At 54.6% G+C, this 15,295-nt stretch overlaps 1 protein-coding gene across 1 annotated transcript in view; it reads left to right on the top strand.

Moving 5' to 3' along the window:
• ALK (ALK receptor tyrosine kinase) overlaps window positions 1-15,295 on the top strand; it is a 688,728-nt gene that overhangs the window by 657,332 nt on the left and 16,101 nt on the right. Inside the window, exons 16-24 of the mRNA XM_064572054.1 lie at window positions 511-693; window positions 1,927-2,025; window positions 2,520-2,672; window positions 3,641-3,745; window positions 5,573-5,759; window positions 6,707-6,797; window positions 6,912-6,976; window positions 8,458-8,587; window positions 14,937-15,034. Of these exons, the coding sequence (XP_064428124.1) occupies window positions 511-693; window positions 1,927-2,025; window positions 2,520-2,672; window positions 3,641-3,745; window positions 5,573-5,759; window positions 6,707-6,797; window positions 6,912-6,976; window positions 8,458-8,587; window positions 14,937-15,034 (1,111 nt within the window). The remainder of the gene's footprint in view (window positions 1-510; window positions 694-1,926; window positions 2,026-2,519; window positions 2,673-3,640; window positions 3,746-5,572; window positions 5,760-6,706; window positions 6,798-6,911; window positions 6,977-8,457; window positions 8,588-14,936; window positions 15,035-15,295) is intronic.

Raw genomic sequence — 15,295 nt, 5'->3', positions numbered from 1 at the left:
TCGGGTTGTCTGGCCTAGTCCAGGGTCCTGCAGAGGAACCCCACTGCAGTGACCCCAGCAGGATTTTGACAGTTGGATGCCCAAGGACTTGTTGGGATGCGAAGCATTAATGAAACAAAGTCCCTGCACTTCAGGAGTTGGGGCATGGAGAGGAGGCAGAGGAATAAGTTTAGTTGTCATGCTGTCCATCCCCCCATTTCCCCACCCCTAACCAAACACCCTTCCCAGCTTTTGATCCAAAGGCCTGATGGGAAGCAGGGGTCTGAAGCATGGCCCCAACTGGATGTGCATGGCTGAGGCTGAAGCCGGTCTCACTAGGGCCAAGGGCACGCTGCTGTTTTTCCAGCTGTGGATTCCGAAGCCCCCAGACCCCCTGGGCGCTGGAGCCGGAGTGAGCACCCTCAGAGCACGACACGCGGCGTCCTGCCTCCTGTGCCGGGCCCAGCGGCGGACAGGACCGACCCTAGCCAGGATCCTCTCACTTGAGGTTTTCTCTGTCTCTTCCTGCAGGTGGCGGAGGTGGCTGGAATGATAACACTTCCTTGCTCTGGTCTGGAAAATCTTTGCTGGAGGGTGCCACCGGAGGACATTCCTGCCCCCAGGCCATGAAGAAGTGGGGGTGGGAGACAAGAGGGGGTTTCGGAGGGGGTGGAGGGGGGTGCTCCTCAGGTGGAGGAGGCGGAGGATATATAGGTAAAGATGATTCGTGTTCAAGGTGTCACTCCCTCCCCTCTTAGTCCTAGGCACTCCCTGTCCTCTCCCTGGCCCTCGCCTGCCCTCCCCCCACCCACCCCAAGTGTGGACTGTGATGTCACCATGCACGCTTTCCTCTCAGCCCCATAGGACCGGCCAGAGGCAGGGTATTGGCTCTCGAGCCAGCATCCTGCCTCAAGGCTTCAATAGCAACAGCTTCAAGAGCTCATGTGTTCTTGATTCCCCCCTTCCCCAAAGCCGATGATAAAGGGCTTCGGTTTCCTAGACTGTTCTCTGAGCCGCCCCTAACATCGCGCTGGCACGAGAACCTTGGAGGCCACGCTCCCCAGGCCCGTGCCTCCCTTTGGACGGCCTGGCCTGAGTCTTTGCCAAGCCAGCTCCCTAAGGGCCTGGTTTGTGGCCTCTGGCCTCACAGACTCCCTCTCCCTTCCCAGCCCCAGCCCACCAGCTTCCAGAACTTTTGCCCCCTCCATGCCGAGGGGCAGCCCCAGCCCAGCCCGTCAGCCAGCAGCCAGCCACGGGGCCCAGCTCTCCTCCGAGCTTCAGAGCAGAGCCCAAGAGGCTTCTGAAGCTGAGAGGCTGGGAGGCTGGGAGGCTGGGAGACGGCGGCTCCACCATCCCCACAGATTAGGACACGATGCATGCACGCACTGTGATGTTCTGTCTGTGTTTTGCTTTCCGCTGTGTGTAAGATGCTTGTGTTCACCGGATGCTCTTCTTTTCCAAACTCTGGGGGTGGGGGGGAGGAACCTGAGGGGGGAGCCCAAAGATAACCCAGCCTAGCTGAAAGGAGGGACAGGAGCCTAAAGGCACAGGGGCCCATCCCCCCATGTCTCACCCTGACCCAATGGGACTGGAGAGCAACTCCTCAGTGCTACTGGCCTGGCCAGTTCTGGAAGAGGCGCCAAGGGGCTAGTCCAGCCTGAGGACACGAGACCGCTTCTGATCCTTATTCACACGAACTGCTTCCGAGCAGCCCCCGTGCAGTGGTGGGGACTCCCCGGCCGGGAGGGAAGGTGGCCCCCACACCCAGCCTCTCCCGAGCCACACCCCAAGGGCCGCCCCTGTGCCCCAGGCCTCCCTTCCCTCCCCACCGCCCCGCCCTGAGGCCCTTCACTGCCCTGAGGCCCCGCATGCCCCGCTGATGCGCAGATGTGTTGAGACGTGGGCCCCCTGCCTCTCTGCGTTAAACTCGTCTCTGGTTTGGTACAGGCGGCAACGCGGCCTCAGACAATGACCCCGAGATGGACGGGGAGGACGGGGTTTCCTTCATCAGTCCGCTGGGCATCCTGTATACCCCCGCTCTAAAAGGTATCCCCTCTGCCAGGCCCATTCTCCCACCCAGACAAAACCTCAGGGCCCCTGCCACGGGGCCAAGATACGAAGGCACAATTACGGGTCCCTCACAGGCAAGTCTTCCCACTGCTTGTCTCGGCATGTTTTCTGGAAGTCAGGAGGTGTGGTCTGATGCGGACATGCAGGCAGAAGACTTCCAGGCAGGCCCGTCCTAGAAAATGCCTAAGCAATAGCCCCGTGACCTGGGCCAGCCCACCCGAGGGGCACGCACTCGGAGCTGCCTATCCGCCCGCAGCAATGCAGCCACGTGTCCCCTGTCTGAGCCCCTTCAGCTGAGTGGGGGACTCCCCTCCCCACTGCGGTCCCTCAGGGGCCGAGGGACGTGGGGGCAGGAGCCAGAGAACCCACACTGACCAGCTAGAGACAAAGCACACACACAGGCCGGGAACGGGGTGCAGGGTGGTCCTCGCTGCATCAACCCCAGGCTGATCCTCCCTTCTTGTCGCCAGTGATGGAGGGCCACGGGGAAGTGAATATTAAGCATTATCTAAACTGCAGCCACTGTGAGGGAGACGAGTGCCACATGGACCCCGAGAGCCACAAGGTCATCTGCTTCTGTGACCACGGGACAGTGCTGGCTGAGGATGGCGTCTCCTGCATTGGTAAGAGGGCGGTGAGGGCGGTGACAGGGAAGGGGCCCAGAGTGTGAACCCACGGAGGCCTTAGCTGGTGTCCACAATTCTGAGACTCCTCAGATGCACTTCGGTAAGCGTTCTGACCCCCATCTGTCTGCCCCAACACAGGCACTCTAAGGACTGGGCAGAGGGACCTGTGTGTGAAAGGAGCCCTAAGGTGTCCAGTCCCACCCCTAAGCCAGGGCGTGAAGCTCCACATCCCCACCAAGGGGCCATCCTGTCTGCACTGGAACACCCCCAGTGCCAGGGACCTCCACACTCCCAAGGCGCGCTGTCCCATCAAGAGTTTGCAAGCTGGACTTGCAGATCCTCTCAGGAGCTGCAGGGGTTTGAAGCCCGAGCTCCGTCTCCCTCCTACAAGTCTCCAGACGAAATAACGCATTTGTTTCCATCAGTTCACACGGGACACTTTCATGTCTCCTCCCCACCCTGCGTCCCGCATCTGCGGGCGTTCCAGTGACAATGTCCTTGTGAGATGTAGTGTCCAGGACCAGGCAGGATGCCCCAGTGTGGGCTGTGCTGGTGTGCACCCGGGCCCCGGGCAGTAACTCAGCCTCCCAGGGTCACTGACGGGCACCCTCTGTTCCTGGGTCGTAATGAGCCTGTGGTTACCCACGGCCGCTGAAGCTCTTCCTTAGCCTCTACTGGCTCACCTTCCCACCCTCCTGGTGCCATTGTGCACTTGATGTTGGGGATCAATGTCCAGGATTTGATATTTATCCCTGCCACGTATTCCCTCACCCAAAAGCTACTGCTGAAGGCTGTAAGCCAGAATGAGCCCCCTCCCTGCCCCTGGCCCTCTGCAAAGAAGGCCTCCGGGGTGGGGGAGGGGCGGGTGGGGTCTGTCCGGGCAGGGGAGGGTGTTTCTCTCTTGGAGCTAGCTCAGAGGGTGATCAGTGTTGTCACCCAGTGCCCCGCGGGCACCTGTCTTGCAGTGTCCCCCACCCCAGAGCCCCACCTGCCGCTCTCGCTGGTCCTGTCGGTCGTGACCTCGGCCCTCGTGGCCGCCCTGGTCCTGGCTTTCTCCGGCATCATGATTGGTGAGTGTGCCAGAGCCCCGGGGCTTCCAGGGGGGCGGGAGGGGGGGCAAGGAAGGCCGATCTGGTGGAACAGAACAGCATCTTCTGCTTTGCCATGGATGCAGAGGTGTCACTCTGGGTGGGTGGTGATTACAGCAGCCCAGGCCAGCCTCAGACCGAAGCCCCCTCCCCCAGCCCCCAGCACCGCCTTGGTTCCCTAGAGGAACTGCTGATTCCACACCTCGACCCCCCGCAGAGCCTTCTGGAGGCACTCTGCAGAGGAGGACATAGTAGCCAAAGCTCGCCCCACCCCCAGAGTTCACTTCCAGCTGCCATCAGACCCAGGCTCCAGGGGACACCTGGCTGGGCTCACTCCCCAGGGAACACCTCCAGCCCCGCCCTTCCCCACGTTGGGCAGGCAGTGCAAACGAAGTTGGTTTCTAAGTGTTTCTGTTAGGCCTGTGAGCCCAGGTGAGCTGATAGGCAGGTCTCAGAGGGCTCAGCGCTGTCCAGCCAGGCTCTTCCTGCTGGAAATGCGCAGGGCAGGTGGGCAGGGACATGAAGGAAGGCAGAGGGGAAGGCTCAGCGTGGACGGCACTTTTAGAACAGCCCCCTTGGGGAGCTGGGGGCGGGTGGTAAGGGAACCTGCGGGTGGCCAAGGGGAGGGCAACAGGCATTATTCCCATATGATGCCATCCTTCTGAGGGACAGGATGATGAGAGCTAACACTTGCTGCACGCTTACCACGTGCCAGGTGATTTACACATTTTAGTTCACTGAATCCTCACTTGGCCCTATGAGCATGGTTGGTCCATTTCAGAGAGGAGGGCCCTGAGAACACAGCCATTGACTCACTTGCCCTGGCCCATAACTAGGGGGACGGGACTTTCAAAACTGAATCCATCCTGTGCATCACAGTTTCGTCCTGCCTCCCATGGACTTGGCCCTACAGAATGTTCTCACAGTTAGAGAGTAAGAGCGGTGATGATGGTCCCTTGCACTGGTAGGGCTCTTGAGAATTTTTCAAAACCATTTTACGCTGGTGAATTCATTTCATGATGACATCCCCAAGGGTAGGGAGTGGGGGTGCTTAGGGGACAGGCAGGAGTTACTGTCCCTGCTTACAAAGAAGGAGGCTGAGGGCCAAAGAGGTCACATGACCTGGTCAGTGTTGCTCAGTTGTAAGTAATGAAGGTGGGATTAGAATGCACGCAGGTCCTCAGGCACCAGTTGAGAGAACTTTTCAGTCCGTGGCAGTTTCTAGCTGTAGGAAGCCCAAGTGACCAGGACACCCAGCTGCACCAGCGACAGGGCTGAGCAGAGACTCTCAGGCGGGTCTGTCCCTGGGACACAGGGGACCCCTCTGAGGGCTGACTTTGGCTTCAGAACTTTCGGTAGTCTTGCTGAAACTTGTTTAGATTGCATGGCCCTCTCAGGTCCTCACTCAACCTTCCCTCATGCTCCTACACTGGGATTCAGATTTTCAGCACCACCTGACGGCCCTCCCAGCCTGCCCGGGCCCCTCCCCACTGCCACTCAGCCATTTCCCCTACTGAAATCGTTGCACATTGAATCTTGGGTCTGCTTCTCAGAGGACCCCAGCTATTGGGCTTCTGCCCCTGTATGAGACAATAAAATCTTTTCCATTGACATGATTTTAAACTGTACATCTCCTTTAAATGATCTTTCATTTTGTTAGTATTACTAAGTGTGATGGAAATGTTTAGATCCCCGAAGGAGGAGATGGAGATCCAAGAAGGCTTCCTGGTGGAGGCAGCCCGTGCTGGGCTTCAGGGGCCAGGCCGCCTGGTCCAGGCCACATTGCAGCTAACCTTCATCTGTCTGTAGTGTACCGCCGGAAGCACCAGGAGCTGCAAGCCATGCAGATGGAGCTTCAGAGCCCTGAGTACAAGCTGAGCAAGCTCCGCACTTCCACCATCATGACTGACTACAACCCCAACTACTGCTTTGCTGGCAAGACCTCCTCCATCAGTGACCTGAAGGAGGTGCCTCGGAAAAACATCACCCTCATCCGGTGAGTGCCCCGTGGCTGTACTGGGGGAGGGGGGATGGCAAGTGGGGAGGAGTTCTAGGGGGCTGGATGTCTTCCCTGCACCATGGATTTTTCTAGCCACAAGAGGCCAGCAAAGCCACCTCTCAGGGCATTTCCAACCCTCCCAGGAGGAGAAGATTTAATGTTTGGGGCCATTTGGGGAGGTAGTTAATTGTTTATTTTATTTATTTATTTTTTTTAATTTTTTTTTTAAGATTTTATTTATTTGCGAGAGAGAGAATGAGAGACAGAGAGCATGAGAGGGAGGAGGGTCAGAGGGAGAAGCAGACTCTCCACTGAGCAGGGAGCCTGATGCGGGACTCGATCCCGGGACTCCAGGATCATGACCTGAGCTGAAGGCAGTCGCTTAACCGACTGAGCCACCCAGGCGCCCGTTAATTGTTTATTTTAACACCCATCTATTCATGGGGTTTGCACAGCGAGAGGAGAACAACATGGGAGGGAGCCAGGGCATTCCTCAAAAGCCACTCAAGTGCTCCCTCCCCGAGTCTTCTTGGCTCCTCCTTCTCCAGGTGGAGCAAAGTGCCCCTCCTCTGAGCTTCCAGATCACCCCATGCCTTCCTCCATCATTTACTGAGCACACCCCACAGGAGGGTCTGCCAGTGATCTGTCCCTCCCAGGGCATGGGAGCCTTTCCCTGGGGAAGGGCCGTGTCTTCTTCACCTCGGTGACCCTGGCGGATATCAAAGACTTAGTCTTCATCAAATGAATGAACTTCAACCAGTGTCCCGAATCCCTGGTTGGAACCTTTCTTGCCAGTTTTCAGATAACGCAGTGGCGGCCTGGGATGGTCTAGCCAAGCCAAGTGGGGGGTGTTACTCTTGAGTGCGTACATGACCCCTGCCGCTTGTATGTCTCTTTCTCGTGGCCCGCCCCCTCTATCTCACCTTGCCTTTTCCTGTGCACAGGGGACTGGGCCATGGTGCGTTTGGGGAAGTGTATGAAGGTCAGGTGTCCGGAGTGCCCAGCGACCCGAGCCCCCTGCAAGTGGCCGTAAAGGTAAGAGGTGGCTCCATCGCGGGCCTGACCTTGGCCGGCAGTCTGTGTGGGCCTCAGCTCTTGGCTGCCGCTCACAGCCTTCTCCTCCTTCCCACCCTCCCCTTCTGTGCCCAGACGCTGCCTGAAGTGTGTTCTGAACAGGACGAACTGGATTTCCTCATGGAAGCCCTGATTATCAGGTAAATAAAGCCACAGAGAGACACCCCCACCCCTGTTAGACGTTCCTGTCAGTCTCCAAGGGACATGGTGTCGTCCTCCAGCATCCCCTGCCTCTCCACCGGGAGGCTCCCTAAAATTCTTAACACATCTTACCAGAGTGAAATAGCCCCAGGTGGTTGTCCAAGAAAAAAAATTTCTGTGGCCTAATAATCTGACGGATATCACTCTGCCTTCAACGAGCACCCCTGTGGGTCATCCAGTGGGGCTCCCCCCCTTCTCTTAATAGAGCATGCTAGTTGTTCACAGTGGACGATATACTTTCAGCCCCGGTAACTCTTCCACAAGGCCCCTCACCAATCCCAGCTCTCAGATCTTGTGTAAGGAAGTATGCCCCTAATGTGATGGAGGCCACCGCACCCTGTCCCACACCAGCTGGCTTGCACCCTTCAACGTGTGCTTCTGGGGCCCCTAACTAGAAATCTCAATGCCCAGGGCCCCTGAGGGCATGTGCTCCCAACAGCAGATCGCCTTCAAGAGGACACCAGTGTTTGACCTTGAGATCTCACCACGCTCGTGGCCTCCCGTGATGCTGGAGAGCCTCAAACATCCAGACACAGTGGGGTGGCCTGGGGTACCCCCCTGCGTGGAAGTGGCAGGGGAATAAGGCCAGGACAGGATGTGAGGTGCCCATGGGGTCTGGGGCCACAGGAGGATGCCCAGCAGGCTCAGCCCCTAGCTCTAAGGGTAACGTATTTTCCGATTAGACATGTGATACATGATTATTGACTAAAATTTGGGAAGTATAAGATGATGTGGAAGGAGACCCAAATCATCCCTCTCACTGTTGCTGATCTCCCATCACTACTGTATTTCCGTGAAGAGCAGTGTAGTCCTTCAGCTCTGCACGAGCGTGCCCACTCGGAGTGCACCGGCCCCATGCCCCGGGTGTCCTAACAGGATCCCATTAGCAAGAAAACCCAAATCTTAGGGCCTCGTGGCCAGACTCGGTCTCTCCCCATGAGCACCCATGGGGGTGCACCCAGGGCCCACTCTCGTTCACACACGGTCACCTGGCAGGGCTCACGCGGTCCCTGGAGGAAGCAGTTCCTTCAGCTTCTCTGCCTGACAGCTTCCTCAAAGAACTCACACATGAGTCCTAGCCAGCAGTCCGTGCACCGATGGACAAGACCCTGGCCGCTCTCTTGCCGCCCCCCACGACCGCACTTCCTCACCAAGTACCTGTGTAGCGTCCTTCTGTCTCCAGCCAAATACTCTCCTGCAGACTGAGCTCCTGCCCAGCCTGCCCTCCACTTCTTCCGCCTGCTCAGCAGTGAGATTCTCCCCATCCTAGGCTCTGCGTGGGACCCCGGCTACCCACATTTACCGAACGCATTTACATAATGCAGCTGCTGAAAACATAACTTTGTCTCCTGCTTTTCCCACTTAAGATTTTCCCAGACTCAGCTCAGTTAAATTTGGTTACTCCCCCTCTGCTCTGCAGCAAATTCAACCACCAGAACATTGTGCGCTGTATTGGGGTGAGTCTGCAAGCCCTGCCCCGATTTATCCTGCTGGAGCTCATGGCAGGAGGAGACCTCAAGTCCTTCCTCCGGGAGACCCGCCCTCGCCCGGTGAGTGAGACCCAGTCTTGCCCTAGTCGTTGTGCCAGGGAATGGAGCAGAGGGTGGGAGGGGCAAGAGTGGGCAGCCTGAGGAGCAACATCCTCAGTGGGAGGGGAGTCAGCCCCGGGGCTTGGATCTGGGGGAATGACCGGGAGAGATTGGACAGAAGGTGGATGCCGGCTGAGCCCACCCTGGGGAAATTGAGCCAGGCTTGTGCAATGGGTCCTCCAGCCTGAATCCATTTTTGTGGCCTGCTGATTCCAAGAATTAGGGACAAGCACAGATGGGGACTCTCATGTCGGCCATGTCATTCACTCAACCGACTTGGGGACAGGACATTCTATATCTACTCATTCTGAACCCCATTACCCTCATCTCTTAAGTGGGGACACCCTGACCTTGTAGATTTACTGTCAAAATAAAATACTGAAATACTTATGAAGGTTCTGCATGTGTGTCATGATTAAGGGGCTGGAGTTTTGGGGGAGCGAAGAAACCTAGGTAGACCCAGGAATGCCACCCCCCCATCCTGGTGGGCCATTAGACAACCCATGTGGCTTAGGACTGTGAACTCCCTAACCTCAGGATCGGCAGTGTGAAATCCAAGGGCTGGACTAGAACATCTTGGAGGTGATTCTGAATTCTAAGACGTAGCCCACGGGGCGTACCCTGAGTCCAGCTGCCCACTCCTGTCCCTGCCGGGGTCTTCAGGAGGCCTTGAGCATCAGGAACTGGAGCAGAGCAGACCCCTGAGCTAGGACCCAGCTTCCTCAAGTTGCTGCTGGACCATGAAGACCACAGGGAAGATTTGCACCCTCCCCACCCCCAGGAAAGCAGAACAAGACAGCCACCTTGAGCCAGAAAGCCCAGAACTGAACGTGGTGTTCTCATGGACTCAGACTGGAGGCAGAAACGTTGAAAGGCCACACCTGCTCTAATCCCCACCGTCAGTCAGACTGAAGGATACGTTAGCCCGGGGAGCCTCCGTACTATTCCTACAAGCCTCTGGGTGATCTATCTCAGCATCTGAGAAGAATCCGGTCTAACTCCCTGCAAAGATGAGTGTGTGCACACCTGAGCACAGCTGACAGGAGGATGAGGGGAGGGGGGGTGAAAGACCAACCCCATCTCATAATAACCCTCATCAGCATTATCTTCATCTTCCTTGTGGTTGCCACATTTCTGAAAACCACCCCTGTAAAGTAAACAGCATAGATCTCACCTTAATTTTACAGATAAGAACATTGTGACTCAAGAGCGGTTAGGTGACTTGCTGAGGCCACACAGGAAGTGAAAGAACTGAGACTAGAACTCAGAACTTGGGACTCCTGATTCAGGGCTCACTCCAACGTACCATGCTGTTTATCCAAATGATTCTCTTTGGGAAGCCATGGAATACCAAGATGAGGTTGGGTCCTTGAGAGCCCATATGGCCAGACATCCCTGCAGGGTATGGACACCAGCCTCAAAGGCTTTCCCACCACCACTCAGCAAAGCAGAGCCTTCAGCTCTTGTGCCCTGAGATTCTCAGCAGTGCTTCTGGCAGGGGTTAAATAAGGACACATAGCATCACACTTTGGAAGGAGTCCTGGCCCTGGTTTTCCTCCTGGATGCTCCTGAGGCTTGAGAAGGAAGTATTGTGCACGTAACGGACAGACTTGCTTGTATAGGGGACCTGGGACCCCATCACTTGGCAAACCCAAGGACATGGGGGCAGGGATCTTCCCTCTCTCTTGCAAACAAAAGCATCTCTGTCTTGTGATGATAAAAATGATTTGTGTATTGTTCCAAAGAGCAAAGTACCAGCAAGGAAAGGCAGATCGTTCACACCTCACACCACCTCCTACCCCCTGCACCACCCTAAGGAGCCTGATGCCAAGTTGTGACCTCTAACTGCAAGCACCGCCCAGGGGATGCCCACAGCCAGAAGCTGGGCAACTCTCCTTGGGAGGGCCGCTTCTGAGGGTCAGGATCCCACTCACCAAATCCACTCTTCTAACCCTTGACCCCACTCTTCCCCTGCGTGGCTCTCCTTGCCAGCCACGCCCCCAAGTCCTGGTAGCACCCCAATCACCCTACTCCTCACCTTCATACACACCCACGCATCCCAGGTGAGCTGGTCCTTCCTGAGATGCCCGCCCACGAGAGGTGATTTTAAGTGTTGGATGGATTATAGCTCTCCAGAGTGAGCCCTCGAACATGAGTTTGTGGCTGCAGCTTCCTTGGGGGTTGGAAGATTTACTGGGCGTTGGGCACGGATTCTCAGAGCCACAAAATCCAGCTTAGCCGGGTGAGGATCGGGTTGACTGTGAGAAAGGAACAGGCATATCGTCATGGGCAGAGGGGGCTATACGAGTAACCCTGCATGGGATGAAGGACGGAGGGACTGGCCAATGAGCATCGCAGCTGGAGAAATACACACACCGAAAGATGGTGGGTAGAGGTGTGACACTCTCTGGATTCAAAGGCCTGAGTTCCACCTGGTTCATTTGTTTGAATCCCCTGAGACTCTCAGGGCTTACCTGACACCTGCTGTGTGCAGGCCCTTGGCTGGGCATTCGGAATCAGACAAGGTCTTGGTCCTCTCTTCCTGCCGTCCCTGGGGTCCAGCAGTTCCATAGACTATCAGGATTGAAGGACCTCAGAGACGGTCTAAGAGGCTCTGGCTTCAGATAACAGGTGTGCTGACATGAAGTGACAGAACAGATATGTGCAGACGCCATGGGACAGAATGGATGCCCTGGCCAACCCAGGCTGTCATGGAAACAAAATTCATGAAAACCTCATTTTGTCCCAGGACCTCACCTTCTCAAGAAGGAAAGATTAATGTCAAAGTAATTTTACAGATCCAATCTTTATTCAACAAATATTTATTGAGGGTTTAAGATAAGCCTGATACAGGCTAATAGCTGTCTTTGGTATCCGTTCATTCAATCAGTAATGACAGAAGCCATTAAGGGGTCAGTAACCTGTCAATTAAAGGTGGCGGTCATTAACCACAACAGTGTCTGTACCTATTTGGAACATGGCAATGCCTGTGGGTAGCAGCTCTGAGAAGATGCTCAGGACACGGGAGGTGCCTGTATCCCAGAGATCACAGTGTCCAGATGAGAACCTCTGCTTTGGGCTAATGCCCAAGTGCAAACCTTTGGCTCTGAGGTTGCCAGACCAATGCTGGCCCCAAAATGCCTGAAGGGGCATTTGGTGCTGGTGAAAAGTCAGCCGCATCAGCAGCCAGGAAATACGAGACCCCAGCAGCAGTGACTTCTCATCGTTTTTGACAATGGCTTTTTGTACCTCACGTTCCCTGTCTGCACCTGCTTCTTCCTTTCACCTTCTTGCCCTTATATGCATCGATTTAAAATCTATCCCTACCCTGGGGGCACCTGGATGGCTCAGTCAGTTAACCATCCGACTCTTGGTTTCGGCTCAGGTCATGATCTCGGGGTCCTGAGATCAACCCCCGTGTCAGGCTCCACGCTCAGCGGGGAGTCTGCTTGAGATTCTTTCTCTCCCTCTCCCTCTGCCCCTTCCCCTGCTTGCTTGCTCTCTCTCTAAAATAAGTAAATCTTTAAAATATACCCCTATTCTGTTTTTCACTGGTAAAACAGTTCCTACCCCATCTCCTGTGATTCTTCACCTCTAAATGGCCCAGGAGAAGCTACTTACCCTTTGGGAAAAGCCCCTCAGAAGCTGTAACCAAAGAAATCATTCTCCTTCACTGGGCCCGTTTTCTGACTTGTAAAAGTAAGATATCAGTCTGAAGTGTCCCTGAGGGGAACACGAGTGCTCTGAGGAGCTACACACTCACACGCATGTGCAAAAGAATTCCATGGTCAAACACATTTCAGAGCCATGCAGCCTGCGCTCTTATTGATTAGCTATGGACGTCAGTGTATAGCAAAGACTGATAATTCCTGTGCTCAAGAAACCATTTTGACCCAGGAATTCCCATGCCTATTTGATCAAATTCCATCCCACAATTCGCTTTGGGAAATACTGAACAAAATCCTCTCTGAGTACCAGACAAGATATATGTCCATGACCATGGCTGCCCAGAGAATGTATGGTTGCCAAACAAAGTGCCGCAGTCAGTGGTGAATCGGTGAAAAAAAAAAACAACCTGATTCCAACTCCTTCTTTGCCCAAATCAATACAAATGCCCTTGGACACACCAGTTATGCTCTGCATTGCTCGTTTAATTATCAGTTTCACACAACATCTAAACCTTCCCCAATTCTCCCCCCAGACACACACACTCACACTCACTCTCACACACACACACACACACACACACAGCTTGCCAATTGTCCGCTTCTGTGCAGATTAGTGGAGCAGTTAATTTGCTCTGAGCAGCCGAAGACGGAGCTCAGATAAACCTGGCCCATGGGTTAATGGCTGGGAAGATTTAGTTCCTGCAGGATGCCAGGCATTTAAGACATCAGTGGTCCTTGCATCCTGAGTGATGGGGGCTAAGACACAAAGAGACTCAGGGGAAGCTATGACCAGTCCTCTTTTATAGGAATAGAGCATTTTCCTGGAGAGAGAGAAGATATTTCTAATACTATAGCAAAAAGGATTAATATTTCCCTTGGAAATACATTACTTCCTCCCCGCCCCCCCACCAGGAGATGGGTACTCTCTCACAGTGCCCAGCGGTTCTGACCCTAATCAGGCCCTCAGAGAAGCCAAACACAGGGACCATTTCCTGAGACCACCATGGTCCTCCATGCAGTAGCCCCTCCATAACCGCAGATCCTTTCATGAAGGATTCACTCTGTGCCTCTTGCTGTGGTCCTTGTAACAATCTAGCGAGGGCGATAGTAACATGCCTCTTTCTCAGACGAGGACACTGGCTTGGAGAGAGGCAAAGTAATTAGTCCCAGGTCACACAGTGAGTAAAGGACAAGCAGGGATGAAGCCCAGGTCAGTTCAACAAGCCACTGAACTATGTTGCTCACTGCATTTGTGTGCTGTATTCTGATTCAGTTGGGTACTATGCACTGTGTTCATGAAGTCTCCATCCCTTCTTGGACGTGTTATCCTGAGCAGCCCAGTTTTAACTCCTAGAATCCTGCCTCCCCCAACCCAGATCCTTAAAGCCCAGCTCAGGGTGGTTTGGGCTCCCAGCTATTGGCTGTGCGACCTGTAGTGAGTCACTTAGCCTCTCTGAGCCCTCAGCCTTCTCCTCTTTAAGATGGAGATACCGTCTCTTGCCTACAACCACACAGGATGTTGCATCAAAGGAGGTCATGTGCCTGGACTTGTTCTACTGCATGTAAAGCACTGCCTGATGTTCCGTGGGCAGAGGGTGTATCCTTCCCCAAGTTGTCTCCCCATAACTGAAGCATGCCCTAGAGCAGCTCGACTCCTCTCTGCCTCCCCTAGATCCATACTATTGCTCCAGGGAGTCCTGAGGAGGCCTTGATCTGGGGCAGAGAAAACTCCCAGCCACATCTGGGAAAATCAGAGTTTAGCTGTCATCAACCAACCCGCCAACCCCCCTCCCCCCCAGTATTCACTGAACTGCTGCCGTGTGCCGAGCATCATGCTTTGTACTGTGGAATTGACGCTGAAATCCCCGCTCGGGGACCTCGCAGTTTACTTAGGGATATGGTCAAAGAAACACAACAGCAAAGTGAATGTGACACTGAGTGATAACAGGCTGCTGCAGACTTTGAGGATTTAGGAATTAAGAGAGACACCAAGGTGGGATGTAGCCTTCGGAAAAGCCTGCCAGGTGCCCAGCAAGGCTTTCGAGGAAGCTGAGACGAGCTGCACCCCCCGGGGGTGGGGTGACTTCTCCTTTTGCACAAGAGACTTCACAGAAGAATGCTTAACATAGCTCTTCACCAGCCCAGCATTTCCTGAAAACTTTTCTTTTTCAGTCCACTTTAGGTCTAGATCTTCTTGAAGAAGATTATTTCTTTAAATATTTTTTAACATTTAAACAGAACATTTTAAAAACCTATCTCCCTTGATTCCTTTGCAGGTTTGTTTATAAGTTTGGGAGGTTTGAGTGTTTGTGAAGTTTGAGGTGGAAGAACGTGCAGAATAGACCTGCCCCATCCTGACTTGCTATAGTTTGGGGCTCTCGGCTGTGGCTGCACGTTGCACGGACCCGGGGGGCAGCGAACCTGAAAACACTACGCTCCCCCAGAGAGGCGGGCTCGTTGGTCTGGGTTGAGGCCCAGACGTGTGTGTTGAAAGCCGCCTCGTGATTTCTGATGTGGGCCAGGGCTGAGACCCAGCTGGACAGCGCATCCGTTTCCTCTCCTTGCCGGCTCTTAAAGGCCGTGTTTCAGATCTTCTCTGCCCATGAGCTTCTCGTCAGCGGATCGCTTCTGTCTTCCCACAGAACCAGCCCTCTTCCCTGGCCATGCTGGACCTTCTGCACGTGGCTCGGGACATCGCCTGTGGCTGTCAGTATTTGGAGGAAAATCACTTCATCCACCGGTGAGTCAAAATGGCCTTGCTCTTCCTTCTGCCTTCTGTGTGCTTCCCTACATGTCTCAAGCGCCCAGGTCCCCCCCTTCAGAGTACAATGGTAGGTCTCTCTCCAGACTTGTTTGGATGACTCAGCTTCACTTGTCTTTAAGATAATTACTTATTCTATCAGGGCTTCATTTACCCCATATGTAAAATAGGTATCATAAAATATCCTTCCCAGTGCCAGAGATCTAGATGAGCTGTTCTTGACCTTCCGCAGGGACTCCT

This window comes from Mirounga angustirostris, unplaced genomic scaffold (genome assembly GCF_029215605.1).
Source record: "Mirounga angustirostris isolate CCGP_5_RB_7025 unplaced genomic scaffold, mMirAng1.0.hap1 SCAF_10, whole genome shotgun sequence".
In the NCBI taxonomy this organism is placed as follows: domain Eukaryota; kingdom Metazoa; phylum Chordata; class Mammalia; order Carnivora; family Phocidae; genus Mirounga; species Mirounga angustirostris.
This window is presented reverse-complemented; position numbering and strand designations above follow the sequence as displayed.